Genomic DNA, 27948 nt, shown 5'->3' on the forward strand with positions numbered 1-27948 from the left:
CCCTATTGTCGGTCTTGCAGGAACTCCCGACCTCTTAACTAAGTAAACAGAAAGATGAACGTTTCTTTTTTTGATTTTTTTTTTTTTACTAAAACAGCCACTGAAAACAGAACTATTTCAGAGTAGATTAGTCTGACATGGTGAGTAAACTGTTTTCAACCGTTTAACTAGAAGACAGGATACACATAAGAAGCACGATTGTAACGTTATAGTATTGGTGTGTTCTTTTGTATAGGCTACACTTTTGTGTATACATATACAGTTTATGATTCTGGATCATTTTGAGGGCAAGTAGGTCTGCTAATGACCAATTTGCATTTAGTGCAAACGTTGTCGGCTAACGTTACTCAGCATTTGGTAGGCACGCCAATTTACATGGACATAATGTTACTTTAACATTTTTGAAGGGATATTTTTGCCTGCTCCGTGTATCTTCACAAAAAAATGGCAAAATGAAGTACCTATAGGTGTACGTTACTTAGCCTATAACTACTAAAATCACAGTCAAGTAAAACTATAGGCTATAACTAGGTCAGGTGCTGGTGAGGTGACAATTAACAAAAAAAATAAATATAGTAATAAATCATTGAATGAATAAATTATCAAATTTTAAATGGGGTATTTCATAATTGAATTTAAGCACTCATTGTATTTCCTGTTCAGAACAAAGTGCTAAAGTGCTCTATTTAAACTTGCTACCAAAACAATGCTGAGTCAGGATTTGTAGCTTACTGTACACTTTATATAATTGGGTAGTATAAAATCTGGGACCCTATTGCTACATGACTGTGTTGGCTTTGCCTCTCACTGTAAACTAGGGAATACAAATTTGGGTGAAGCCACATAGGCTGTGATAGGCTGAGACACCTCCCAAGAAAGCAAAAACGCCCCAAAGTCAAATCTCCTCAAAATAGCCACAAATTAGAGAATGCACAATTAAAGTTTTATTGTGGGATTTGCCTCTATTTATTGTTGTTGTTTTTTTTTTGATGATTCCATTGTTTCCTTCCGGCCCAGCACCAGACAGCAGACAGAGGTATTTTTCAGGAGTTGGTGGAGACCAAACCAGAGTGAAAAGACCACTGAATAATGGATTTGGATTCATCAGGTGGCCAGAAACGCAACTCCAGAGGGATGATAATGTTGCCCCATGTCTGTTGGATGTGTAAGTTGGTAATTTTTTGTTAACAAGTTAGCCAGAATTACTTTAGTTGATAAGGCTGTGTGTTTGTATGCACCAGTGGCCTAAAATTGATTCATGCAGCTTTAAACATGTAACCATGTATGTAAAATCACTCACAATGTCTTATTGGATAGGCTCGGCTTGACGATGTATCTTTTGAGGCAGACACAGCTTGTTTTCTTTTTTTTGTGACCAATATTTGCTTACAGTTTAGTTGCACACTGGAAGCTGCCCACTACAACCACACCATATTATCTGTTGGTCATTGAACATCTACATTGGAGCTAGGAGGGCAAAGCGTCTTTCTCAAAGGTATATCAGCAGTAGTAATGACAGTGAAGGGAGTGCTCTTTCACATAAATGCCCAGTTTTTTTTCCCATTTAAACTGGCAAACAGCTGGTCACAAACAAAATTAAAATGACAGCAATTCACCCAAGTTGTTTCACAATACAAGATGAGTAAAAGACAGTAAAATTAAGGCATTATAGGAAAGTTAGGGGCCTGGTCTTCCAAACCTCCCTTTAAAACCTGTAGTTAATCTCACACAGACACCACGTTCAGTTTTCTTCAGTGTGATCCCAGGGAAATGGGAAAGCAGCCCCACCAGATGGCGCAAAAACACTTACATTAAGTCTGGTCCTGTCAACATAAAATTATATAATATGACATTTGATGAAAAATGCAATGCCGAAGCTGGAATAATTTGGTATAGGCTACCATTTGCATGAATCTCATATAACCGGGAATTTAAAACGTCTGTTTTGAATTCTGCAAACAGAACTAGAGTCGGTTGATTTGGGATTTTTTTGCCAGCTGGGGTTGCTTACATCTGGCAACGCTAGCTCCAAACTTTCTCTTTAAGAAGGCGCGTCAACGCTGCAGTGTAGTGTGTTTATTACAGTTCTTAAAGTGGCACATGGAAACCATGGCTGATCTCTACATGGCACAAATCTAGACCTACACCTTTTTTTCTGCCCAGTGTGAGGAAATGCTCTGGAGAAAGTGATCCGCGGAGAATGTTCCTGTAGCTTGGCTGACTGTTTTTTGTTTTTCTTTTTATCTGTGGCGGCAGCACCTTCAGTGTTGCGGCAGCGTGAGCTCCCCACCGAGGCGCGCAGCGAGCCGACTGGGAACGATCGGCGGATTCAGACAGACGAGCGGTGGGCTCGGGACTCCGGACGATACATGAAATAGTCACCGACAGAGTCGTCAAAGGTGAAGCATATTGGGGCGTGGGTGAAATGGAGGCACCGCCGGGAACGAGCTGCTGTGAGCGCACCTTGGCCAAGCGGGAGTAACCGAGCCGTGAGACGGGTTGGGATGGCAGCGTCCAGTAACTCAAGCCTCTCAGGTTCATCTGTGTCCTCTGGTAAGAGTTCACACAATCCAGACTCATAGAAACTGAGGCTTTGCATATAATGTGTATTAGCCTTAATAACAATAATAGTAATAATAACATTCCTTTGTGAGGAGTTTTTCATTGTTTGTCTGTGTGCTTTGAAACGTGTGCCTTTTTTTAATTTGACTTGAATCAAACTTTTAACATATGCTCACCACCACCATGCACCAGGAAATGTCACATCTTTTTATTTCCTCATCTGCATCTCACATGTGCTTGGTAAACATTAGACAAATAGACTATTATTGTAGAGGCTTCCAGTGACTGCTGTGATTTAGGATGAACAGTAAGTGCAAAGCATCCCCATCTGTTATATCTGGATGCACTGGTGGAAACATTAGAGGGAAATGGCACCTTCTGTGTGCGCAGAGATTATAAGGTTGTGAGATGCAGTCAGTCTGACGTTGGGTTTGGATGTTATCATTAGATTGCCAATCATCTCCATAATTCCCTTACTGGCTTTTCCACTTGGCTGGCTTTTAGGGTTATCTTTGGCCTGTGTAGTGTACCATTTTCGCAGCACTAGACTGGGACATTTTCTGACAGTGTTAAAAAAAAATAAAAATTAATATGTTATGCTCCAGTGACATAATACAGTTATAATGCTACAGTGTTCAGAAAACTCCAAACAACTCCTGTCTGCTTCTAATGAGGTATAGTTCAACGAGGAACACCTATTATATATTTGTAAAAAAAATTCAGTTCAGGGTCCAGTTTTCACAGAATGAGAACAGAATGTGGGTTAGCAGCTGTTTAAACAAACTCAGAATTAAATAGCAGCTCCATGCTTGTCTCTATGTATATCCTATTATGTGTTGATAAAGCGCATTGCTCATGTTTACCAGAGTATAAAGTACAAACTCCACTATCACAGTGCTGTTTGATGTGGAAACCACACCAAAAACCAGAGACGTGTGTGCGGACGACAGTGTGTGTGACAAGAGTAGGGAGGGGCTGTTTATAATACCAGGCTCAGCACTTTGGTTTATGTTTGCTCTGTCCACCGATATTTTATATTGTGCTGTGAAGAGTCACATCTACAAAATGTGTCGTTATACTTTTTCCACCTCCAACGTAATACATTGTTTAAACATTGCATGGCAGAGGTATAGGTTTCTTACAGGGTGAGGACATTGTATACACACTGTTTGTTTTTCTTTCTTACTCTTCGCATCGCGATCCCACCACACAGAAGAGTCACATTTCCCATGGTACAGCCCAATGGGAGAGACAGTCGTTTCCAAGCTGATATAGCCAGTGGTGACCACATGCTTCACAAAGCATTATCTCATATGTGCGTTTCAGAAAGCAGCGGATTTACTGTTTGACCACTGCTGCTTTAAGAGGAAAGTCTTTTCTTTCTGTGGCATTGGAAGGTTGTCATTACCGTTGGGCTCTCAATATAATTATCAGAGGTTACAAGCTGCACCGCTGCCAGGGATAGAGTGGTTGTCAAAAGGGTATTATTATTTTCATGCAGAGCTCTTTGGCAGTCAGACACAACATTTGAATAATCTTGTCTATGAGGCATATGACTCAAATATGAATCTTGGCTCAATTTTTGCTCCATATTAGGTCGTCTGATCTGGCTGCAAACAGAATGCTCTTGCTGTCCTTATTTTATCTGCTTGTAATGTTAGGTCTGGCTAGTAATCTCCTTCGGGGGCTGTTTTTTGGGGGAGAGTGAGTAAATAAAGTTTATCCAACCAACTAATCCAGCTAATGGCAGCTTTTTGTGCTGAGTACTGATCTATGATAATGGTGATTATATTATGGGAGCATTGATTTATTTCTGTACTCCCTGCAAATGATCGAAACAAAGGAACAATGGAATGCGCACAAACCACCTTGCAATGTATGGACTACATTTTAAATATATAATTAAATTATTTTGCATATATATATATATATATATATATATATATATGACAGTTTATAATTGCAGCCTTAATACACAGGTGATAAATAGTAGATGCACCCTACATTTTTGAGGCTTGCCATAATAGGTTGACTGACAAACCAAAATGATTGCCAAGAGATTGCAACATTTATGTTGCAATCTCTTCCTTTGCCTGGTAAGATGGTTCCTGGCTGCTCATCTAAATCAGGGAGATTCCTACACATTCTTGGCACGGGTGGGCATGGAAGCATGTACTGTACCAGCAGCACACCATTTGCCAGACGGCTCCAGGAAGAAAAAGCTTTTAAAATAAATTGAGGGATAGAGCATGAAAGTATGCCTTCAGCACCAGGCCTTAAATGACAAAATTGGTCAGGGAGGCAGAATTACAGCCATGTATTACAGAGAGGCTGTCTGCTCAACACAATCCTGCACATGTTTCTGGCAAATGCTGCAGTTCACCTCAATCTTTCCACCACATGTATTTGTTGTCCTTAACAGTGTAAATCATGTAGGACTGGATTTTGTGTCATGTGTACTGGCTTACTGACATTATCTGCATGTTTTACAGCATCAGCGAGGGGGAAGTTCACCCCCCCAAGTATTCCACCTCTGGTTGTGCTTGTCCCAATAGTCAATCCTATATTTAACAGACTTTCTCAGACAGACACATGGAAATATCAGAATCAAATGACTAAATTACACATTTCTCTCATCTAAACTCACTGAGAGTTGTTGTTAACAGCAAAACATACAGTTTCACTAAATACTTCCAGCCCACTAGCACACAAACACACTCCAGTGAGGCACTCATACCTGTCGCATATTATCTGGTCAGCACAAAGGCAGTGCTGCTTGGTTTGGAGCGGTGTAATACACAGATGGTCTCCCTGCTGCAGTTCTGCTGTATCCCACTGACGCACACTGTGTGTGTGTGTGTGTGCATGTGTGTGTGTGCACGCGTGCACTCGTGCACTCGTGGTTCTACTCCAGAATGTGTTCTGTCTGTGTGTCATTCATGTCTGTGAATAAATACGGGCTATAACTCCTATTTAGGCCTTAACATATAAATGTTTATGCATTTTTTTTAAATCAAGAGGTAATTAAGTTATTTTTTGAAATTCTATTTTTGTGTTAGGTTTGTCAAATTGCCTGTTCAAATTGCTTACTTCACAGCCAACATGAATCCCATTTGCATATGATACCCTTCAACTTTAGACACTAACACATTAAAATTAGAAAAACTTCATGTTATTTGAAATACATGGTAGATCTACAAAAGCCGTGACAATTAACAAAAATTAGGTACTAATTTCAGACATGAATCTGTGAGGAGTCATCTAAATCATCCAAGTAGCCCACTGTTTGATCAGCAGCAGCCCACTGGACTTTTTGGCACTTTTTCTGAATGGCTTGTTCAGCTCTAGCAGAGCAGAGAAAAATACACTTAACTTAAATAACGATAATAATGACCCTCAGGATCAGTAACCGGAAGAGACAGAGATCACAAAGGATTTCATCATTGTGCAACACACTCATAGCCTGAAATGAAAAAAGATTGGAGTTGCACCAATGCACAGTCCACAAATTCATTCACCATCTGCCTCTCAGACAGACACTCCGGCCCCAGCATAGATGAGAAAGTGAATATGGACACATGAAATTGAAATCAACAGGACTTGTGATAGCTACCTGGTCGTCTCCAAGGAGACCGACTCATTTCCACTGATGTTGAAAACAATCAAGTTTTAAGATGTCTGTCTTGTTTTAGACCTCTCCTTAGCTGCTAGGTTAGATGTGTTGCCAGCATTTTTAGATGGATAGTAAAGAAGATATGGTGCAGTGACAGTTGTGCAACTTGCAAGACAGTATTCCATGTGTTTACAGATGCACCTTGAAGTCACATCTAGTATTATTTAGTAACCAATAAATGGAGGACAGGATAGATGTTTTTTGTTTTGAGCCAACATACTGGCTGAAAAAGATGATTTGCAATGTAAGATTTTAAGTGTAAACTGAGAACAACTCAAACGCACACGGTAATAATATTTATTTCTGTAGTGTTAATTGAAAATATCACCATTAATTATGTCCAATCTATTCTGATGTTTCAGTCTTTTTAAAGTAGCATCAACTCTTTTCTCTGTGGCACAGTACATGTTGATAGAATGAGAAATTCCCAGTGGTGTAATCAAAAAGCCTGTCCCATGGTAAATCCTCAAGACGGTCCTATGTTATGTGGGTATGTTAACCTGTTTTGTCGTCTGCCTGTAAAGAAATGCTTGCCTGACAAATGTGCAGGCATAACAACCGTTACATATATTGTTACAATATACAACAACCGATCAATGTCTGTCTGTGGTTGGGAAAGGGAAAGTAAAACATGATCATCTCCATATTACCGCTGTACCTACTGTTTCACTATCCATGTACAGCAAATAACCCCTCCCAAAAAATTACACGTTATTACATTGCCAGCCATGTAACATTACATGATTGCTCTCCATCTGTTGGTATTTGTTGTTTTTGTGGGGCTGTAGGCCTTTTGCAGTAGGGCTTTTAAGTCAAAATAAAACGATTCCATTAGTTGTGTCACCGCTAAATAGTCTAGTGGGAAATGTTATTTAGACTTGACATTATGCTAACTGGATAAATGAGATGACTCTACACAGATAAAGCTAAAGTGAGTGATACTGAACACGATTCTGCACAGGTCTTAAAATGCTCTAAACATGTCAACCATGTACTCGTTATACTTCAACACAGGCTATTGTTTTTATGTGCTGAAGTTAAAACTTTATTTTTTTTTGCATGTGCAGACTCTAGAGCAGACGTTATCTCAGGGATGAAAGTCTTAGGTGAGCTTGATCTTCATTCATCACATATTCTCTTTGTCACCAAAGCAAACACCCGCCGGTAATTATTTTATTGAATGCCTCTGACTGATGAGTAATGGAGGGCACCACAATTAATAGCTTCTTCGGGGGGAAGAACCCTCTGGCTGCTCCAGAATTTTAAATTCTTCCTGATCATCAGACACTGCACAATCTCGGAGCTACTTAGAAAGTCTTTTTGATGTTCTGTTTCTGTATGTGTTTGCGTGCGCATGTGTTTTGGTTGAGATTGGGTATGTAGTCTAGCCTGATGTATTTGTGTGTATGTTTGTGCAAGTGTGTACCAGCATTTGTATCAGAACCCACCCTTAAGAGCTCCCTTTTCTGAGCTGAAGCCGCTGCAGAATTCCAGAATGAAATGCCATTCGTCATTAAAAAGAATCAGATTGAAAAGAGAATACTTGGCAGTCAACCAGATGAAATCGCATTCTTTAAACAAGCCGCAGTGGAATAAATCTTTCAGACTGTTCTCAGTGCAATATACAGTGACAAAGCTTCAGTGTTAGGACAATACATTTTCCGAAGCAGCTTGGCCACACATCAGCAAACTGAGCCTGAAGCCTAGTTATTTGTATTTGAAGGCAGACGTTCTATGGAGGGCTTTAGCAACACTCGCTCTCAAAACACTGACTTCTCAGTCAAGCTGCTTTTTCATCATTTACATAATTATTCAGCATTTGATCATATGCACCTATCTTATCTTTTTTTCTGTGGAATTAATTCAGCTCTTTCCGGAGTAACCGTGCTATTAAGATGCGAAGCAATGATGAGCTTTTGGAATGTTTGATAGTGTTGCAACCAGCCTCCAGTTAATCTCCTGCTGCAGTGAGCAGAGAAAACAGCATGAATGAAATGCTCTATTCGCCCACTCCTCTAGTGTCAGTTAAAAAAGATAAATAAAGCACCAGAATAATACAGAGCCTTTATGCACAAAGAGGACCGGTTTTAACAATGATGACATTTATATGAGGAAGTTTCACAATTTTGCTGCCCGCACCTCAGTGCCCACATCCAACAAGTGCTCACTGGTTTTCACACCCTCTCAGGTGTGTTTTATGTTTTTCCCTCTAGCCCAGAGGGGTGTGGCGCTAATCTGCTGAGGAGTGCAGAGGAATGTTTTAAATGAACAGCATGTATTATCTGGACCAACATGATTCATTATTCACACAGTCGGTTTTAGTCTTTCAGCAGTGGTGCTGGGAATTTAATGAGAGGTATTACGCTAAACATCGGAGAGGCAGATGAATCATTTATCATCATCACAGGTATTTCGTGCAGTTGGCAAGTGGGATCATTTGCCTACTTGATAAATAGACCACAATGATCGATGTGAGTGGGTCCTACCCATAGACTGTATAAAAAGGTCCTACCGCATTACAGTGTGTTGGGTATACTCATCAGGCAGGACATATATGCAATAAAGTGTTTCTGCAAATGTATCAAAACTTGTAAATATTATCACAAATGAATAGCATCACATTATGATGTTAAATGATTGTTGTTACAGGCAAAATTATTACTTTCTGTTGGGTCTACCTTGTCGTAACCAATGTGTTTACAAAATATCACAAAGTAATACAGAAGCACCATCATTATTTGAGTTTGAAGGTTCATACTTGACCTTGGAAATAGTACTGTGACATAGCAATTCTCAACAAAGCTTTTAACAGCATCTCTTGGCCTTCCTCAACATACGAAGTATTTGTGGTATGAGATGTGGGTCATTATTATATTGTTAGTAAAAGTATGCTGAATCTTTTATGTCAACGTGAGGCCCAGACATTTTATTACATTGCTGGCAGTGTACTGTAGTAGCACATTTTGCCACATTTTTGACTCATTTAGTGACACGTTTTATTACAAGTCATTACTTTACACGATAGGTATGACTTTGGTAAATTATCAGCTGCTACAAGGGCATTTACTTCATTATCCCCTCTCTAACTCTTTTCAAGCTAATATAACGGCACTCCATCATATATTTCAGTAATGTGTTCACGTAATCATAAATCAGCCACCACATTTCCCAGATAAAAGTCTTCCTGTGGGTGACGAGCTCTAAATTGTATTTGCTTATGTTAATTTTGCCGTGTTTGTACTCATTTCTTAGAATAGAGTGTTTGTTTTTAATATAGATCAGGTGTGTGCCCACACAATGTTTAGCAAAACAAGCCTACATCTGCATTGATTGTCCTTGAAGCAGATACACTGATTAGAAGTACATCCCAAGAGGCAGCTGCACAGCGTGAATCCATATGCATCATTATTACAGAGGGATAAATAATTGTGACATAATCATGGTGAAGGGCTCACAGTCAGTCCGCTGGGAAAGGGATATAAATGGATGTTTTAATGAGAGAAAACAGGGCACAGTCTATTAACACCACAGTGAGTTCCTAACAAACTAAACCTGCTTTATTTTTGTGTTTCACAGACCCTGAGGATTACCAACCGCCCATATGGAAGTCCTACTGTGAGTAATTAATTCATTTTATATGCTGATTAGCAATGTTTTAACCTGTCTTTGGCCTTTTAGTGTGTTTCTTTAAATAACGGCACATTTATTTGTGATTCATAAATAACAGAGATGTTTTTGCAACACTTTGAAGAATTGGGTTTTGTTGTACATGGTACAGTTAGATATGCTGCAGGTTTCAAAAGGCTATGCACACATGCTCAACACACATGCGCACACACTGAAACACACTCACCCACACAACGAATTCACACTTGCACAAATGCAAAGCAGCGGATTCCTGATCTCTGAGTAAAATAGGTTACCATCACTGTGGAAAATAAGATTTTCTACCTGCAAAAAAAGGCTCAGTTGAAATGGGGTGCTGAGAACACCCACCTCGTTATACAATGTTTTTGCCATGTGAGAGTAAGTGGGTTGACTCCTGTATTTGTTAAAGCAGAGCACAAATCCAGCTGGAAACTGTGCCTGTCCTGATTAGAGTTTAACCAATTACAGTGTATAGCTTGTATATACATTTTTCTTCTGTATTAAATACCTCTTCTGTATAATTTTCCAATAATGCTGCTCCTCTGAAGTCTGACATCTACTCCTGACTCCACTGGTCCTCTGCTGAGGTATTTTTAGAGCTCACTGTGTCACAGGAATGGATGATGTCCAGATCTTGCTGCTTGGCTTAAGTCAGCCTGACAAAACATGAAAATTCACAGTCAGGAGTCTTCCTTCCCCCTGCCTGGAGAAGCTTAGCTCAACCTCACACAGTGATTCTGTTTGCCGTAGCACCGGTTTTTAGGCATGAGGACACTGTTGTGGTGTTCGGTCCTCATCCACATCTCAGAAGGTTATAGTCTGCCAAACATGCATCTAGGAGCGAGTGCATTACAGTATAAAACAGAAAAGATATTATTCTGTTATTGTCACACAATTTTTATATAGAGTCTGGCTTAGAAATGTGGAAGTGTGATATGAAGAAAGATACTCAGCTACTGATTAATCCGTGTATGGTTCGGTCTTTGATTATTTAGTTTCAACCGAATCAGAAAAAAACAAAAACCAACAAAACCAAGTAAATTTTTGGTTTTTGTGTTTTAAAACCAAAATGGAAAAATATTGATTTTGATATTTAATGTGTCCGATTTATGTAGCTTTGTGTGTTACACTTGATAAACCTGCAGCAGATACACTTGGGCGATGGCGGGGCCTGATTAAAAGTAATTAAGATGAGCATGAACATCTACATAAGTGGGTTTTTAGTTTAATTTTTAGTAAAAACAGGAGGCTCAGTTTGTAACTCACTAGCAACTGGAGCAGGAGCACCTCAGAAGTTGCCTGAGAATCCTCCCGTTTTAAGATTTCTTCAGTATCAAATAAATTCACTGATAGTTGTCAGTACATCCAGTGGTGCACAGCAAACATGAACGGTTATTAGTTAATTCGGCGAGCTTTATAGTAACGAATCATACACGGATTAAAATGTTAGGGTAATTTTCGTTCAGCCTCTCTACACTGTTTCCACCAGAGCTTTATTTTCTTCGTGAGATGGAAGAATTTAGAAAGTTGTGCAGCTCTGCAGAGAGCCTCCAGGTGCAGTAGGACATGGATTATGCGTAAAATCAGGAGCATCAGACTTCATCCAGCCAGAGGGAACGACCACTGACAGTCCAGTATGCTGGTTCCACTGGCAACACAACCCATAGTAGGTCTACCGGACAGGGAGCGGGGCACTGGAGCGTACAGGGCGAGGGAGAGGAGCTTCGTGGGAGCTACCTGGCGCGCTGTGGACGGTCGGTGATCATTCCCTCTGGCTGGATGAAGCCGGATGCTTCTGATTTAAATGAAGGGCAAAAAATAGCATTGTCAATATTTCAGAGACCCCCCAGAATATCACAAATAATGTTTTCAGGGGAGCTTATGTATTATTAAAAGCATGAGTCTCCTGATTCAAAGTCCGGGTTCTGGCCTTCCTTTCAGCCCAACCACGTCAAAGGGCTGCACGATTATTCTAATCGCAATCGCGATGTCGTCATGTGCGATTACATAACCGCATCACTATAACCGTGCGATTTAATAAAACAGAAAAAAACTGTGTGACACTCTCTTCAGTGTGTGCACTGCACACTGCTCAATGTTTTATAAGCAGTGTGCCAGTAACGTTTAAGACAACAACCTACCGTAACCCTCACTCCCACCCCGCCCCACTGCTAATCATTCAAAAGCAGCATAGTGGACTCATCACCGGAGCGACGAGAGAAATGCCGGCCGCTCTGTGACAGATACAGAGATCAACTGCAGCTGAAGCAGTAGTCTAAGACAGAAGAAAACTAGGGGAAGATAAGGAAGGTTTGAGTTTGTCTTGCTACCATTTAACGTTAGCTGTATCGGTGCCTTTTGTTCTTCAACATGTTAAAATTTTCACAGAGCCGACATGCTTGTCAGTCACTTTTCCTCAACCGACCAATCACAGCCTGGATGGGGTGGGACATTAACAAAAGTTTGACGTGCTACAGCAAATCATTAAAGAGGTGGTATTATGCTCATTTTCAGGTTCAAAATCTTATTTAGGGGTTGTACCAGAACAAGTTTACATGGTTTAATTTTCAAAAAACACAATATTTTTCTCATACTGCACATTGCTGCAGCTTCTCTTCTCACCCTGTGCGCTGTACGCTCCGCTCTTGAGCTACAGAGTTATGCATCTTACCTGTACAAAATGTTTGTTGAGAGTTGCACATGCGCAGTTCCCAGGTAAGGACTATTAGCCAATCAGACGCAGAGAAAGGCGGGTCGTAAGAAACAAGGTAGTGTGATCCAAATCAAAGCCACTCCAGACTGCGACTGTAACCTAGCAGATGGTGTAAGTTACTACCAGTCCACAACCACACATCATCATTGTTCCACATCTTACCATCAGGACTAAACGTTGAACTGTTGCTGGTTTTCTAACGATCTATGCTGCCTTGCCAAAAAAAGCTACCATAGCGCAATTCGATAGACTCGACTCTACTCTGACCAATCAGCAGTCTGTCGTGTTTTCACGTTACATTTTAGTATCCCTCAGCTCGCTTGGAACCTCGACTGAGGTGAGGTGATATGAAAAAAAGTACTTGGAAGTAGGTACAGGTACAACATTTCTACAACAGAAAACCAAACAAAGGCGAGTTGAGCCAAAGGGCCTCCACTCAGACTAGCTTGGTTTGAGGGCGTGCATGACCCAGCTAGCCGCTTGGCAAGCTTTATGACCCGTTTTCATTGTGATGTCACAAGTAAAGGAAGTGAAGGGCTGGACTACAAATGAGCTGTTTTCAAGAGGTTCAGAGCAGTGCTTACTGTGGGAGATGGGAACTCCCATTGGGCTGGACTTTGGGCTTTTTCACTTTGTAAACCTGTTACATGCACAAAAAAGAAATATAGCTCAATAAAGGAGAGGGAAAAAGACAAAAAGCATAATACCACCTCTTTAAATGTTGAACAAAATGATTATTAACAAGTTAGTACTTAGCATTAATAAATTAGAGACCAATGTAGAGCATTTTGCGTGCACAAGGATTTAATGAATAAAAACAACTCACAGAAATGGAAAAAAAACGACTTACAATTGCTATACATGTCAGAGGTCACACGCCTCTGGAGCAACTAGGGGTTAAGTGCTCAGGGACATGGTGGATGGGTCACAGTGGGGGATTGAACCTGGGTCTCTCACACCAAAGGCATAGTATTATCCATTGCGCCATCACCACCCCAGTATTTAATATATAATTGTTATACTAACAGTAAACTATTAACTAAACAGTATATTCTTTATTTAATACATGTACAGTTCCTCCTCCAGGTTGTGGATAGAGTCTCTGCAGTGGACAGATGTACACTGAGCCTGTGCCAGTGTGCCCATATTTGCTGCTTCTAGATGCCTCCTGTTTTACTTGTTATACAGTATATACAATATGTTCTATATATATATATATATATATATATATATATATTTTAACTTTGTTTAAGTTGCGGAATACACATTTCAAAATGTCAGTAGCAAGTAGACTCATTGTAGCCTACAATTTGTTTCATTATTATCACATTGCAATCGCAAAATTGTCCACAATAATCGCATTATCTTCAAATCGTGCAGCCCTAACCATGTCCTTACTCAGACTTGTCTGTTAAAGATCATATACCTACCTTTACCATCAAAAACTGACGCTACAGGGCTTCCCCCACTGCGTCAACCTATGACGCTATAGGGATCCCCAGTGTTACAAACCAGTGCCAATGAACCTTGACCATGCGTCCATATGTGATGAGTCGGGAGTAAGAATGGGTTGTAGGGATACAACATTGGTGATAGAACAAAATGCAGCTCCTTTGTTTTTCTGTTTTGGGTTTAAAACAGAAAAACAAAACAGATGTCTGTTTCTTTGTTTACCGTTGTTCTGAAAAAAACAAAAAACTTTTTGTCTGATTTGGTTTTGAAACGAATAATAAAAGAACGAACCATACACAGATTCTGATTCTTCTGTTGTGGTAATACTTCTAATTTGACATCCACTTCTGGAAAACATCAGCAGTGTTTTGGCTTCACAAACTTTTCAATCACTAATTGTAATGTAATTGTAATGTACTTACTCTCTGAGGCTGCTCAAATGTTCGTGGTGATTACTCTGCTTGCTACAAATCCCTCTATTCCATTTTCATTTTGCTTCGCTGATTTAGTTTAAGTTCCCTTAATACTGTAAGTACATCTACTACAGAGAAGTTAGGATTTGCAGCATGTATTTGTAAGTGTTGGGAAGGGACTATTGTGTACACGTAAGTGCACATTAGGTGAGTGCACAATAGGTCTTAATTCACACAAATTTCTTGCATATATATGGCTCCTGTCACATAAACTACTGACTGGCTAGCCTTGCATATATAAGCTAATGGATCCTTTTGTATCTTGTTACCATTGCTGTGGTCAAAAGCTGTAAAGGCTGTTAAGAAGAGATATTCTATGATGTCCACTTTATGAAAGTTGCACTGTATCATTAAGTTTCCTTAAACTTATGTGTGTATTAAGGTTGTTATTTTGGTAACAAATCTACAATATGTGCATAGTTACAACTTGCAATGAGCTTTGTATGTAACTCAGAGGGGCAGACGGCCTTAATTAACCTGCATGTGCTTCTTTAACAGTGTACCAGCTACAGCAGGAAGCCCCGAATCCAAAGAGGATCACATGTCCTCAGGAGGTCAGTAAATCTGTACACAATAGGGCTGAAATTATTAGTTTTATATTTTTATTAAACATATAGTTTAAAAATATGAAAAGTGAATAGTAAATGTCTCCGAAACAAAAAAAAAAATTATTATTCATATTGTCATCGATTAGTTTTGTCAAATGACTAATTGATTAATTGACTAATTATTTTGGCATTACGACATAATATGGTTGAAATAAAATTCACAAATCGGACACAAAACACCATAATAATACTACAGCTTAATTTCATAGAAAAAGATCAGCTACAACATGCTTCACAAAAGATGGAAAATACAAATTAAAAGGCAGATGCAAGAAAGTTTTTTTGTCTTTCTTTCTTAGCACATGTAGTTAGTCACCTTAGCAAATGGAACAAAATCACTGAGAAATGATTGAGCCTGGCAGCTGGAAGTGAGACCTATCAGTAACCTATGGGGAGAGACTCATTGCTTCTTAAAACTCTCACCTCTCATGGGGAATAGTTTAAACTTGGTGGTGGAGTTAGAAAAGTAAGCATGATCCTCCAACTGTGCGAAATGTACTTTGGTGGATAGTTTAAGAGAAATTTGACATTTTCAGAACATTCACCGTGTTTTTTTCTGTGTTAGCAGGTGGTTTGTATGCTCATTCAGTCAGGTGGAGTAGGGAGTCTGTCTGAAGGAGAGAACTGCTATTTAACTTAAACTAAAAGACTTTTTCATGTCTGTCTTAAAAGAGGGAATTTTGTACTAGTAAGACTGCAATTTTGGGTGACATCCATTTGACTTGTCTAACTCAAACAGCTGAAGCCTCAATTCAGCTTCAGATAAGCTTTGGAATACATTTTTGCACAGAATGAGGAGTGTGGACTTTGTCCTTCTTTACTTGGAAGCAAGTTAGTAATGTTCTCTTACAAATAAACAGAGGGATTGATTACAGCATGCAAAAACCTATTCCATTGTTCATATGGGCACCTGACTATTGTTTTAAGACTGTAACAAGGATAGTATCTTGATGCAAGCAGCAGGAACACTTTAGATGGACAGCACATACTGTATTCCCTCAGCTATGTGAATAAAGCTCATGGAGCAAGTTATGATACTTGTTGATGCCCTCACTGAGAGAACTGTCAGTCTTATTTTGTACAGTACAGCCTACCAGAAATGATGCATGTTTCATCCCACATTGAGTTTTGCCAGGCTATGATGAGCAAAGTCAAAGTTGTGGGCTGGCTATGTGAGAAAGCACATATGTTTGACATATTACCAAATCTAATATGATTGTCACTGTGAATTTTAAAAGAGATCCCACACTATCGTACAGTATGTGTGAATGGAAATCTGAATGGTTAACACTGACAGTGTTTTAAAAGCACCTCATGTTATCATAGAGAATCCCCATGCTAATGTTTGGCGTTATTTGTATAATGCTTGTCTGATCAAGATAAGAAATGGGTTGTTTGTTTTTTGCCGTCTCATTTGCGAGACTTATAACATAGACGCACTACACACCCTGGCATGACACAGTAACACACAAAATATTAATTATTTGCAGCTGGCCATCTATCACCAGCCGTTTTCTGGCACTGCCTGTAATTCATCTCCACACCCGGTTTTATGGTTTGGTAGCTGCGAATAGACGCGGGGGCACAGATGGAGATAATCTGTCCTGTGTCTTAGAGTCCTTTATCTTTCACACATGCTGTAAGAACAATTCGCAAAGCCATTTAATTGAGCTTTCACATCATATTGCTCTAGCCAATATGTCCTCTTCTGGTTTACAGATGGAGAGCAGACCCAAATACTATGGCAGAGAGTGAGTGTAACTTGATTACTGTCATCATTTTTATCACAATTCTTTTAGATATGACTGTGTAATGAATGTTTTTATTTATCGTTACTGCCTTGCATCAGATGTGGTTAGGGGTTAAGTGGGTGGATGACTATTTTGTGTATGTGTGCTTCCAAGGTTAATAATAACATGGGAGGGAGAGTTACATCTACTATATAATTTTTTTTTGTTTGTTTGTTTGTTTTTACAGATTTCATGGCATGATCCCTCGAGAATATGCAGATGAGCTGCTAGCGGGAGCAGAGGGCGCTTACCTCATCAGGGAGAGCCAAAGACAGCCAGGGACACACACCTTGGCCTTAAGGTACCGACACTGTCAGTATGCAGCGCAGAATCCCAGAAAGGTCAGCCCTATTGGGAGCCCAGTCCTAACTCAGTCTCCACCTTGTTCACTTTTATTCACCCACTCAACCGCTTCAACAACCTCTGCTTGTCTTTACTCCCTCTGTCCTCAAACACGTCCTCATCCATGTGTCTTAATCCAGGTTTGGGCACCAGACCCTCAACTACAGACTGTTCTATGACGGGAAGCACTTTGTTGGGGAGAAGAGGTTTGAGTCGGTCCATGACCTTGTGACGGATGCTCTCATAACTCTCTACATTGAGACCAAGGCGGCGGAGTATATTGCCAAAATGACCACTAACCCCATCTACGAGCATCTAGGTTACACCTCGTTGCTCAAGGACAAGATGGTGCACAGGCTGAGCCGTGAACGCACAGAACCACGCAGGGTCACCTTCCAGAGAGATGAAAGGGTGAGTTTTATGACAGAGTAGAGGAGTATATGCATTTATGTTTAGGTGTACTGTACTTTTTTGTACACTGTGGGTGGTGTAGAGTGGAGAGGTTCAAGCATCCATGTATTAATTCATCTATATGAATCAAGAGGCTGTATTACCTATTTCCCACCTCAATTGTTTTCAGATACATTTTAGTGTACTGTTTAGCTGTATTGAGAATCTTCTGCATGTGTTGCTCAGCACTACATCAAAGGTTTCGTTGCTCTCATTGGTTGTAGCTTTTCAATTGCATTCAGAGGCATTTAGGTCTGCGTCTGTTTATAACGCCCCTTGGAAATGAAACTAGAGGATCCAGACTAATACGCATTTGCGAATACTCGATGCTCTCATGTTTGTTGGGTAAATATGAAGCTTCTGCCAGCAGCTGGTTAGCTTAGCTTAGCATAGACTGGAAACAGGGGGAAACACTTGCCTGCCTCTGTGTAAAGGAAACAAAATACACTTACCAGCACCTCTATGGATCACTGATTGAAATGTTATATCTCATTTGTTTAATCTGTACAAAAACCAAAGTGTAAAAATTACATATTAGGATGTTATGTGTTGGACTATTTCTTGTCCAGGCCAAGTAACTTTCTTGAGTTTTGTTGTCACTGTTAGGTGGCCAGGCAAGCTCCATGGGCGTGGTATCAATTTCCTCATCTAAATCCATTTTATTTCCTTTTATACATTTATCTGAGCCAGTATTAGATAGATAGATAGATAGATACAGAGAGATTATCTGGTCCATTTCCCTGGGCCCTGTGATAGACACTGTATAATACCATAATTTTGATCTGCTTCCACACTGCTGAACATTACCAGTAGGATGAGAGTGCTAAGAGGACACTTTGTCCTGTGAGTGAGACTTACATTATCCCTGTAGCCCCTGGGTGTGTTCACTGTTGCCATGCTTTGTTGCCTCCTCTCAAAGGTAATGATGACCAAGGGGACTGAGACTTTGCTCTACCTGCCATGCATATCAGACACACTGATCTTGGATGAGACAAACTGCACATTGTATTCATTGGCACTCGTGAGATGTTGTTGGGTTAAAGTCTGTGAATGATTTACTGTATCCACGAGGAATGAGGAATGTATGAATATCTAACTGGAAATCGCAACTATCCTTCCACTAGGTGGCAATCTCATCTTGTTTCCCCATGTCTCTTTTTTAGCCTGATGATGGCCCTAAGATTCACACCAAGCTCTTTTTGTTAATGGATACAAATGATTTCTTGGTAGGTTTTTTATGAGCTGCGTCTTGTATGCACCTCTCAGCTTAAAGACCAGATTCATTGCTTGGGGGATACTCTGTCTTCAAAATGTCAGCCTATAGTTTGGCAGCTTGACAGCCAGTCAGTGACAGATGCATAACAGCCCTGTCAGCTGGAGCATCAGTTGCAGTATTAATATCATCACTCTCCAGTTTGGTCTTTGTTATTCGAGACATAAGCCAGTAATGCAGCATTTTGACCTAATGGCCATCGGTCAGTAAGAAGTCCATTGACTTATAGTGGTTTCATATAAGGTTTCATACACATGCCACTACCAACATCTGGGAAGCCTTCGAAGCAGAGCACTGTGCTCACAAGTGCTCCAAGACACACAGACTAACCTTTGTTTGCTTAGCACACACTTATTTTATTGAATAGTGTCAAGCACCGCTGCTCTGTGGACTGCAGACTCCAATTAACTTCCATTTGGCAAGTAAATCTGGAGCTCGTCTCTAGCTAAATGTCACGTTGTCAGTTATGTAGGTGCGTTTGTAAAACTGATTTCATATTCCTCACGCCAAGTTTTATACATGAGGATCTGAGTCAGTGACAGCTGTGATGATGGCAGGTCTTGTCAGACAGTGTTTGAAAACCACCTGCCACTCACTTCCAAAAGAGTGAGAAGGGAGAAAAGTGTTTTCTGTCTGCTCGAATATTATGTGCTCAAGAAGCAGAGACCTGGCCTGGTGGCTCGAATCTGTGATTGCTTTTTGAACTTCAAGTTTACCAATTACACAGCCACGCCCTGAGGCATTACAGCCATAGTAGCTTCACTGTATAGTTAACATTCACATGTATTTACTCAGTGTCAGGTTGATACTACCATATTGCCTCAACAGCAAATTCTTGTGTAATTAAAAGGATCCCTGGGGGGGTACTCGACCTGTAGATCAACCTCCCTGAGTGTCCTTTTCTTTGCATGTAAAGGAATTTGCTCAGTGGCCAAAACCTCTGCCACATTCCTCCTGATACTCACCACACTGGTTTTATCTCAGTGGGGGTGTTGACAAGCTGGTCTGCTCGCATGACCTGAAAAGATTTCTAAAGAAGTTGTCATGTTGTTTGTTGGGATAATTACCTGTTCTCTCCCGAGAGTTTCACCCTATAAAAATACAAAAACAGCCATTTATGTATTTTAGTTGTAAAATGTAAAAAAAAAAAAAAAAAAAAAAAAACGGTCCTCACACAGAATTGTAAGTGTACATTTTCAGGCTTTCAGAAGTGGTTATTTATTTTTGGCCTCAGACACAGAAAAATAGATCAATTTTCAGTGTTCCTATTGGCGACAAAAGAGGCAGTTCCTTCCATTTTTGAATAATGGCCGATGTCTTTGACTGCTATACCCTTCATAGTATGTCTATTTTTCTTTTTGTCACTAGATGCTGTTAGGGTGTTTTGTCTGGAATGTGGATAGCTGTATCCTGCTGTCTTACTGTGTCAGTGCCTGCTGTGCCGTTTTCCCATGATTCCACGTACTCACTCACAACGGAGTCCGCTCAGCTGAGCTCTCACAAAGCCTTGCGGGAATAAAAGAGCCAAGGCACTGAAAAGAAAACAGACCTTTTGTGGCCTTTCTTCCAAGCTCTTCTTTAAGAGACAAGAAGCCATCTGCCTGCAGACAAAGACCGCAGGCCTTGTCCTCCCTCCCGCCCTCCCACCTCGCAGGGCTAAAATATCTCGGAGTGGTCTATTCCTCATCTGTCCCGTCAGACTTAGCTGTAGAGCCGAATTGTATGGTAAGGTATGCGTAGGTCTTTTCAAAGAATGTCAGCCACAATAACAAATATCTTCACCTGTCCTGTCACTCTCGCAGCTATCAGCCAGTCAACTGTTGCCCCCAGACATTAGAGACAAAAAGAAATAGCTGATAAACAAAAGGCCCACAGCAATTTCTTTACTTTGCTTCTGTGTCTGTGTTTTCATTTTATCTCTGTTTTGCAGTTGGTCTTTGGGTCTTTTGATCTCTGCTTTTGCCACGTATTACCTTTGCTGCTGCTTTTTATCGTCACATATCCAGTGCTCACTGGCTTTCTAACCTTTCCTCCCTGTTTAATAAATCAGTTCATCTTTATTTTCCGTGATGTCTTACCATGTTCAAGCTTAGCTGTTCTGTAAAATAGCTGTTTAGTATAAAATCTTGCAGATATTTGTTATGTAGTTTGCACTGCTGTCAGAGCTTCTTTATTAATTTAAAAAGGCAGACAGCCATGTGGTTTACTGGTTGTTTACAAGCAGAGCTAATAGGGACAAATTCAGCGCGAACATAGCAACAGACCCCCACTGGTAAAATACTATATGGCTGCAGGACCTGCAAATGAGCCTCCTATGGGATTTTACTTGGATTTGGGCACTGCAGGATTATTCCCTGTGTAAGGATTATGGCAGTAATCCCTCCCAATCCCAGTTGATGGTCTGGCTCTGCTGGTCCTCTGAGACAAATGATTGTGACTGGCAGGAGTAGTCTGCAGTCAGAGTGTCTGGAAGATCCAGTCTGGACGGCAATGCGGGGAATTCCACCAGCCGACTGGCATAGCTGGAGGTCAAGATCTGTTTGAATTACAAGGACACAGCCTCGGCTCTGTCAGGCCAGAGAATCTTGGGTCTGTCTTTGAGCAACTGAATGACCCGTTTAGGAGACCCAGTGCTGACTGAGAGCTGCTGGCAGAGCATTATCTCCAGTTAAGTGAAGTGGAGTGTGTCCGGAAGGCAGCCCCCTAATGGGAGTGTGCTCTCTGCTATAAAAGGGGGCGTCTGCACTATTGATCCTGCTTTACAGAGCTGTTGAGCTGTGTGAAGCAGACCTGACAGCACCCGACCGCCCTCACTCTCAACCTCCCGGCCCCTCCCCATCTGGGACCCTGTTCTCTCTCTCTCTCTTTCCTTTCTGGGCGTGTGAAAGCGGGCCATTGTGTGAGGCACACTCCTGCCCTCAGGCCGCCCACTACCGATCTTGTTGCTCTTGCTTATCTTGCTTGCTCAATTCAGATCAGATGCAGAGCCAACCCCGTGCTGGTTGTCATCAGTCGCCCTTCTGGGTCAGAGGGGAGTGGAGTGTAGCTGCCGTGTCTTTGCTGGGCTGTTGCCGGGAGCGTCTGCTACACAACACCCACGTCTCGCCTCCACATCTTTCCCCAGAGGAGCTGGAGAGTCTGTGGGAACCTGACCAGGCGAGCATGGAGGGTGAAGAAAACAGAGGAGGTTTAGGAGGGGAGCTGATTACCCACAAGGCTAAAAGACAGGAGAGGAAGCGCCAGGAGCTGCTGGCTTTGGCTCTGGGAGTCAAACTGGGGAGCAAGGGAACACTTCTGTGGAAACCTATTAAACTGTTGACCTCCTGTCCACAGATCTCCTCACCTCTGGTGAGACGGAGTGCCTTGAAAGATACACCAGAGAAGCAGTGCTCCTATGAGAAGATACACAACTTCAAGGTGAGCAGGTATTTTGTTAATAAAAGTCTGATGGCTGCTAGCAACTTAATTTTTAGATCCCCCCCCAAAGAACAAAGAAATTTTCAGCATATTTCTATTAGCTCTCACATGTTTTTTGCAGTGGTTAAGTAATCCCTGAGAGATGCAGTTACAGATGTTTTTTTGCCTGCCTCTGTATTTGCTTGTCCCATCATAGTGTGTGTGTGTGTGTGTGTGTGTGTTGTTTTGATGAGAACACATGCAGCTGACACCCATATGCACTGAGTGGAACTAATGGATACACTAAACCACAAGCCATTAACAGAACAGAACATTGATTAGAATTGATTTTAAAGCTTTTAGATCTTTTGTTTTAGGCTGCTGATTTAGTAAAAGCAGTTTTAGAGTTAAACAGTATTATGCAGTCCTCCGCTCTCAGTCAGATAGTGTCAGTGCATGGTACATCATGGACAGTAGAATAGAGTTATGGTTCTTTAAATATACAAAGGATGACTTAGGCATACTTTGCCTTTGGGCTCTTTAGCATTCTTGCAATTGTATCCTGGGTTTCAGTTAACAGGCAGGTTATAATGACCCCCAGCTTTTTGTATGCTCCCCTTTTGAAAAAGAACAAAAACCATCCACTCACCACCTGCCGTAATGCCCTCTTCACTCATCAGTCTACTGCTACCTATTCAAAGTCCCAATGAAGGTGTGTGTGTGTGTGTGTGTGTGTGTGTGTGTGCGTGCATGCGTGGCTTCGTTTGACATCTTATCTGTGTTTTCAGGGTGCACAGTGGGTGTACATCTGTTATTTTGACTTGCAGGCTTGCCTCTGTGCTCGCCTGCATGTATCCAATTGCCCAGGAGCAGATGCCAGACACATTATAGTAAATCCTTTAATCTGCCTTGTATATACAAATGCTCTCATTTGGCGAGGGGTCTCATCCACTGTAGCTTGGGATCACAATCTCTGTCCAGTACATCAAAAGGGAGGTTCTGTGGTCTGGACATAGTAATGACTTGCAATATGTGGTGTGTGTGTGTGTGTGTGTATAACCATGTTGTCTATACACAACAGGTACACACCTTTCGAGGGCCGCACTGGTGTGAGTACTGTGCCAACTTTATGTGGGGTCTCATCGCCCAGGGTGTCCGCTGCTCAGGTAAATATACACACATCAAAATTGCATGTCATGGATTACACAAGCAGTGCATGATCTGTGGCTAACACTGCCCTGTCACAGACGTTTCAGCTCCATAAATTCTCTCTTTTAATTTGTGGGTCAATTATGCCACGTTTTATGGTTATTTTCCTTTTTCCTGTTACATCTGTCACAAACAAGTTGAGATCCTCCTGTCAATGACTCATCAGAGCACTTTCTTTAGAAAAATCCTGTAAGGCACAGACACTTTTATATAATCACAGCTTTACAGCTGCCACTTTTATTTTTAACCCTCTTCCCCTCAAGAATATTTAATCACAGCCAAAATGAAACAAAATGTTAAATTCCCTTATACCTGCTTACTGCGAAAAGGAATGCCATGTGATGCAGCATGCTAATATCTATACGCAAATGTAAGTTATGTTTCTCTGTCAACGAAAATTTCTACAAATAAAATATGCAAATAATGATAAAGTGCAGGTCAATCACAGATTAAATGTACTGTAAATGTAATAATGTGTCATTATTGACCAAATATAGCAGCAGAACTAAGTGATTGATTCTGTATTAGAGTTCAGTGGTATTTTCAAGGCCTCCATGGTCACAAGATTGATGTGAAATGATGTGCACATCAGTGGACTTGCTTTCTCCCTAAACAGAGTGTTTGTTGTTGAGACATTTTCCATGCTGATAAGCCAGAGGCAAACACTGGTATCATCAGACACCTCATGTGCTATGGGAAACAGGAGAGACTTCTTTCTCCTCTCTCACTCCCTATCTAGCCTCTATTTTTTATTCTTATCTCCTGCTACACTCTCTCTGTGAGCGCTGACGGAGAGCGAGGACCCCAATCAGCAGACCAGCGTTAACGCCGCTCAGGCAGTAAAAATGTCTTTTGTGATGAATGATTTCAGTCAGACACCCCCTGTCTACAAGTATGGCTCCTTCAAAACCTCCATTCCAAGCTGTGCTGCCACACACGGGCGTACTTCCCGCACACACTCACCTCATGCCAGCTGTCCTGCACGCTCCATGTGACTAAAACTACAACAAAAAACTCCACCCCTGCTGCCATGTGCGCTGTTGTCTACCTTTGGTGCAGTGCACTGAGACAGCTTAGCTGCGGCTGTGCTGTCTGACAGTGCAGTTTATCAGTGACTCTGGGAAACCTTTTCAAACTGCTGCCTTATGCCTGCTGTGATGGTTGTGTTATCATCAGTCTGAGACTAATCTCTCTCTCTGCTTATCTCCCTCTTGCTCTTCTAGACTGTGGGCTGAATGTACACAAACAGTGCTCCAAACTGGTTCCCAGCGACTGCCAGCCGGACCTGCGCAGGATAAAGAAAGTGTTCAGCTGTGACCTCACAACGCTTGTCAAAGCTCATAACACGACACGACCCATGGTGGTGGACATGTGCATTCAAGAGATAGAACTGAGAGGTAGAATGCAATTAATCAGTCATCCTTACTACATCCTTATTACTGTAAACCCTAAATTTCCTCCAACTCATTTATATCTACAGTGCAGAAGGGAGGCAGGGAGGGTGGTAAGAGGAAAAAAAGCCACCCAAAAAACTGAGGCAAGCTTCCCAATTTTCTGTTGCAGGTATGAAATCTGAAGGTCTCTACAGAGTGTCTGGCTTCTCAGAGCACATAGAGGACGTAAGGCTCTCCTTTGACCGAGGTTTGTTGACTTCAGATTTCTGTGCCCCAGGACCTCTTGAGGTTTTAGTTCACGGGTTCATAGTTTTAAATAAGACGCTTGTTTCAGCTACAGTACAGCACAACCTAGTACTGTCTGTAATTTTGTGACGTACATGAGAACATTCAGCATTTATTTATGATCGTGTCCAATTATATATATCAGTTGTACATTTTCTGTTTTTTATCAACAGATGGTGAAAAGGCTGACATCAGTGCCAGTGCCTATGCAGACATCAACATCATTGCTGGTGCTTTGAAGCTCTACTTAAGAGACCTTCCCATTCCAGTCATTACATTTGACTTGTATTCTAAATTTATTCAAGCTGCAAGTAAGAGCTCCTTCACTCTGGGCTATTCCATGCCATTACCGTTTTACTGGTACCCCGCAGTGCTCTGATACTAACTGTATTACTGATGTAATGTAGAAATTCCAAATGCTGAATCCAGACTGGAGGCCATCCATGATAGTTTGCTGCAGCTTCCACCAGCCCACTATGAGACCCTACGTTACCTGATGGCTCACCTCAAGAGGTTAGTTTATACACACAAGTCGTCAAAACAGGACATGTTTTTTTTAAAGGGTAAGGCTGGTAATGTTTTATATTTTTCATAATTTCTACAATGAATGAGTTGATCCTTTGATACTACCGCACTGAATTTTATTTTGAGTTGATCCCATGTACACCATACTACTGCCATAAATACTCTATACTATAGCTAAAACAGTGCCCAGCTTCTTTAGGAAATTATTTAGCCTATTTGACTAATGATAATATTTCTGAGATGAATCCCTTCATGACCCAAAAAGAACCACATTCTTTGTTTTTGTATTTTGCCTGATTCAACTCTTCTTACAGACTTGTTATCTTCTTGTGTTTTACAGGGTGACACTGTTTGAAAAGGACAATTTAATGAATGCTGAGAACCTGGGGATTGTCTTTGGTCCAACACTTATGCAGCCACCGGAGCTGAATGCCTTGACAACCCTGAATGACATGAGACAGCAGAAACTAGTGGTGCAGCTTATGATAGAGCACGAAGAGGTCTTATTCTAAGGACTGAGGCATGCAGGCCTTATAACAGAAACGAAGGACAATTATTTATTCTGTCAAAGAGGAAATTCAAGCCACCTTGATTCTAATGATGTTTCAGAATAGTTTGTAATCAATCAAACTTGAAACACTTCTTTCTCGCATGATTGTTTTAGTTGAAGTTGGTTTATTGTTAACATTGTCTTGTTACTGTAAGTTTTGGATTTTCATAGTCATCCAAAACCATCATTTTTATATTAGGAAAGGATCCAGTATTTTTACTACCTACAGTGCTGTTCCCTCCTCTCATTAATATGAAGACTGTCACTACCTGGTGTAGACTCAGTCATGATGACAGCACTGTGTGAAATCTGCCCCAGGCAGATTGTCAATCATTGAAAGCCTGGTGCTGTGTAAACCAAGCTTCACAGATGCAGCCAAGCTAACGTTCCTGCACGACGTGTGTGCATATTGTGATTTTGGTGGGAATGCTGGTTAAAATGTCATTGTAGATAAAATCAGATCATGTAATGATCAATATTTTAACTGTGTGTACTAAAATATGAGAAATGAGACAATTGGGCGCCCATGAAGCACTTTTTTGCAACGAGTATAAAGATTTATTTTGTAAAGATGTTTATTTTTGTCTTTTACTCTGCATCATGCTCTTTTGTCACAATAATATATACTGTTGAAAATGATGTTTGTCGAAATTTATATCCTAAAAACAAAACTGTTCACAATAGAAAAGAATATTCAGAGTAGTGACAGTGGATTTACCATTTTCATTTGTACTCAGTGTTATGGTGAGGAAAACATAGGTGGATTAAATATTGGTCATTTTGGTCATGACTGTGCAACACATGAGCAAAGCTCCAGTTTTGTAGTATTTCCATTTACATGCTGTAATTTGGGATATTTTCAAGTAAAAATTTATCTGGGCCCCTAATTTGTTTTTCTTCTTCTAGGCCGGTAACATCGCTCGGTGCAGTAGTAGTTGCCATTCCCTTCACAATGCCATAGAAGTTAATAGTCTATACTATCTACGCTGTACCGAGCATGTTCCTTTCACAGTTGGTTTGATGTGATTAAGTAAATTCTTTCTAAAAATCCATTTCATCAAAATGTATTTTTGTGACGGTTGCAATTAAAAATGTAATTTATCAAATGATGATTTATTAAAGGATTAATGGATAGAAAACTTAAGGTTAAAATAGTGTGACTTGTTTCCCACAATTTTGGTCTTCATTTAACAACCTTACCACAGTGTTGATAGAAGAGGTTCAGTCAGAAGAAAGGCCCAGCCCTATGCTAGTGATGATTGCTTGTAGCCTGAAGCACAGTGACTCACAGGTTTGTGGTTAACAGCCTTTTTTATAATCTTGTGACAGCTATTGCCATGACCTTGCCAGGTATTTTACCTGGAAGGCCATATCTATTAGTGAATCTCTGTCTTGCCATATATCATTCCCATTTGTCCAGTTTTAACTGTAGGTGTGATCAGCAGAGTGGACTTTTGCCAGATACCATATGAATTTCAATGGTGAGATAAACAGTGGTGCTCTTTGTGAGAAAAGGCATGGTTGCACCACAGTATTTACACTCTGGCTTTCTATTTTGAAATATATCTGTGGTTCCTGAGAATATCACTGGTGCATGTCAGCCTT

At 40.8% G+C, this 27948-nt stretch overlaps 1 protein-coding gene across 4 annotated transcripts; it reads left to right on the forward strand.

Moving 5' to 3' along the window:
- Positions 1 to 17: 17 nt before the first annotated feature.
- chn2 (chimerin 2) lies at positions 18 to 27487 on the forward strand. Of its 4 annotated transcripts, XM_046045648.1 has the most exons (15): positions 18 to 140; positions 1018 to 1165; positions 2257 to 2553; positions 9812 to 9850; positions 15020 to 15075; positions 16849 to 16880; positions 17107 to 17220; positions 17402 to 17672; positions 22318 to 22401; positions 23462 to 23546; positions 24813 to 24986; positions 25153 to 25230; positions 25442 to 25579; positions 25676 to 25781; positions 26134 to 27487. In XM_046045648.1, exons 3-15 carry the CDS (start codon positions 2505 to 2507, stop codon positions 26303 to 26305), a joined length of 1398 nt encoding a protein of 465 aa, XP_045901604.1. In that variant the 5' UTR covers positions 18 to 140; positions 1018 to 1165; positions 2257 to 2504; the 3' UTR covers positions 26306 to 27487. The 4 variants fall into 4 exon arrangements, with proteins under 4 accessions (XP_045901604.1, XP_045901605.1, XP_045901606.1 ...); XM_046045649.1 differs by lacking the exons at positions 18 to 140; positions 1018 to 1165 and having other exon boundaries at positions 2096 to 2553; XM_046045650.1 differs by lacking the exons at positions 18 to 140; positions 1018 to 1165; positions 2257 to 2553 and adding an exon at positions 7314 to 7341.
- The last annotated feature ends 461 nt before the right edge of the window (positions 27488 to 27948 follow it).

This window comes from Micropterus dolomieu, linkage group LG03, assembly GCF_021292245.1.
Source record: "Micropterus dolomieu isolate WLL.071019.BEF.003 ecotype Adirondacks linkage group LG03, ASM2129224v1, whole genome shotgun sequence".
NCBI lineage: Eukaryota > Metazoa > Chordata > Actinopteri > Centrarchiformes > Centrarchidae > Micropterus > Micropterus dolomieu.

Excerpts from the sequence above, each read along its gene's own strand:
- chn2 (XM_046045648.1), top strand. The coding sequence starts at position 2,505 with ATGGCAGCGTCCAGTAACTCAAGCCTCTCAGGTTCATCTGTGTCCTCT. Across the intron at positions 9,851-15,019 it reads GCCCATATGGAAGTCCTACT|TGTACCAGCTACAGCAGGAA; the intron begins GTGAGTAATTAA and ends CTTCTTTAACAG. Across the intron at positions 17,673-22,317 it reads CCTTCCAGAGAGATGAAAGG|ATCTCCTCACCTCTGGTGAG; the intron begins GTGAGTTTTATG and ends TCCTGTCCACAG.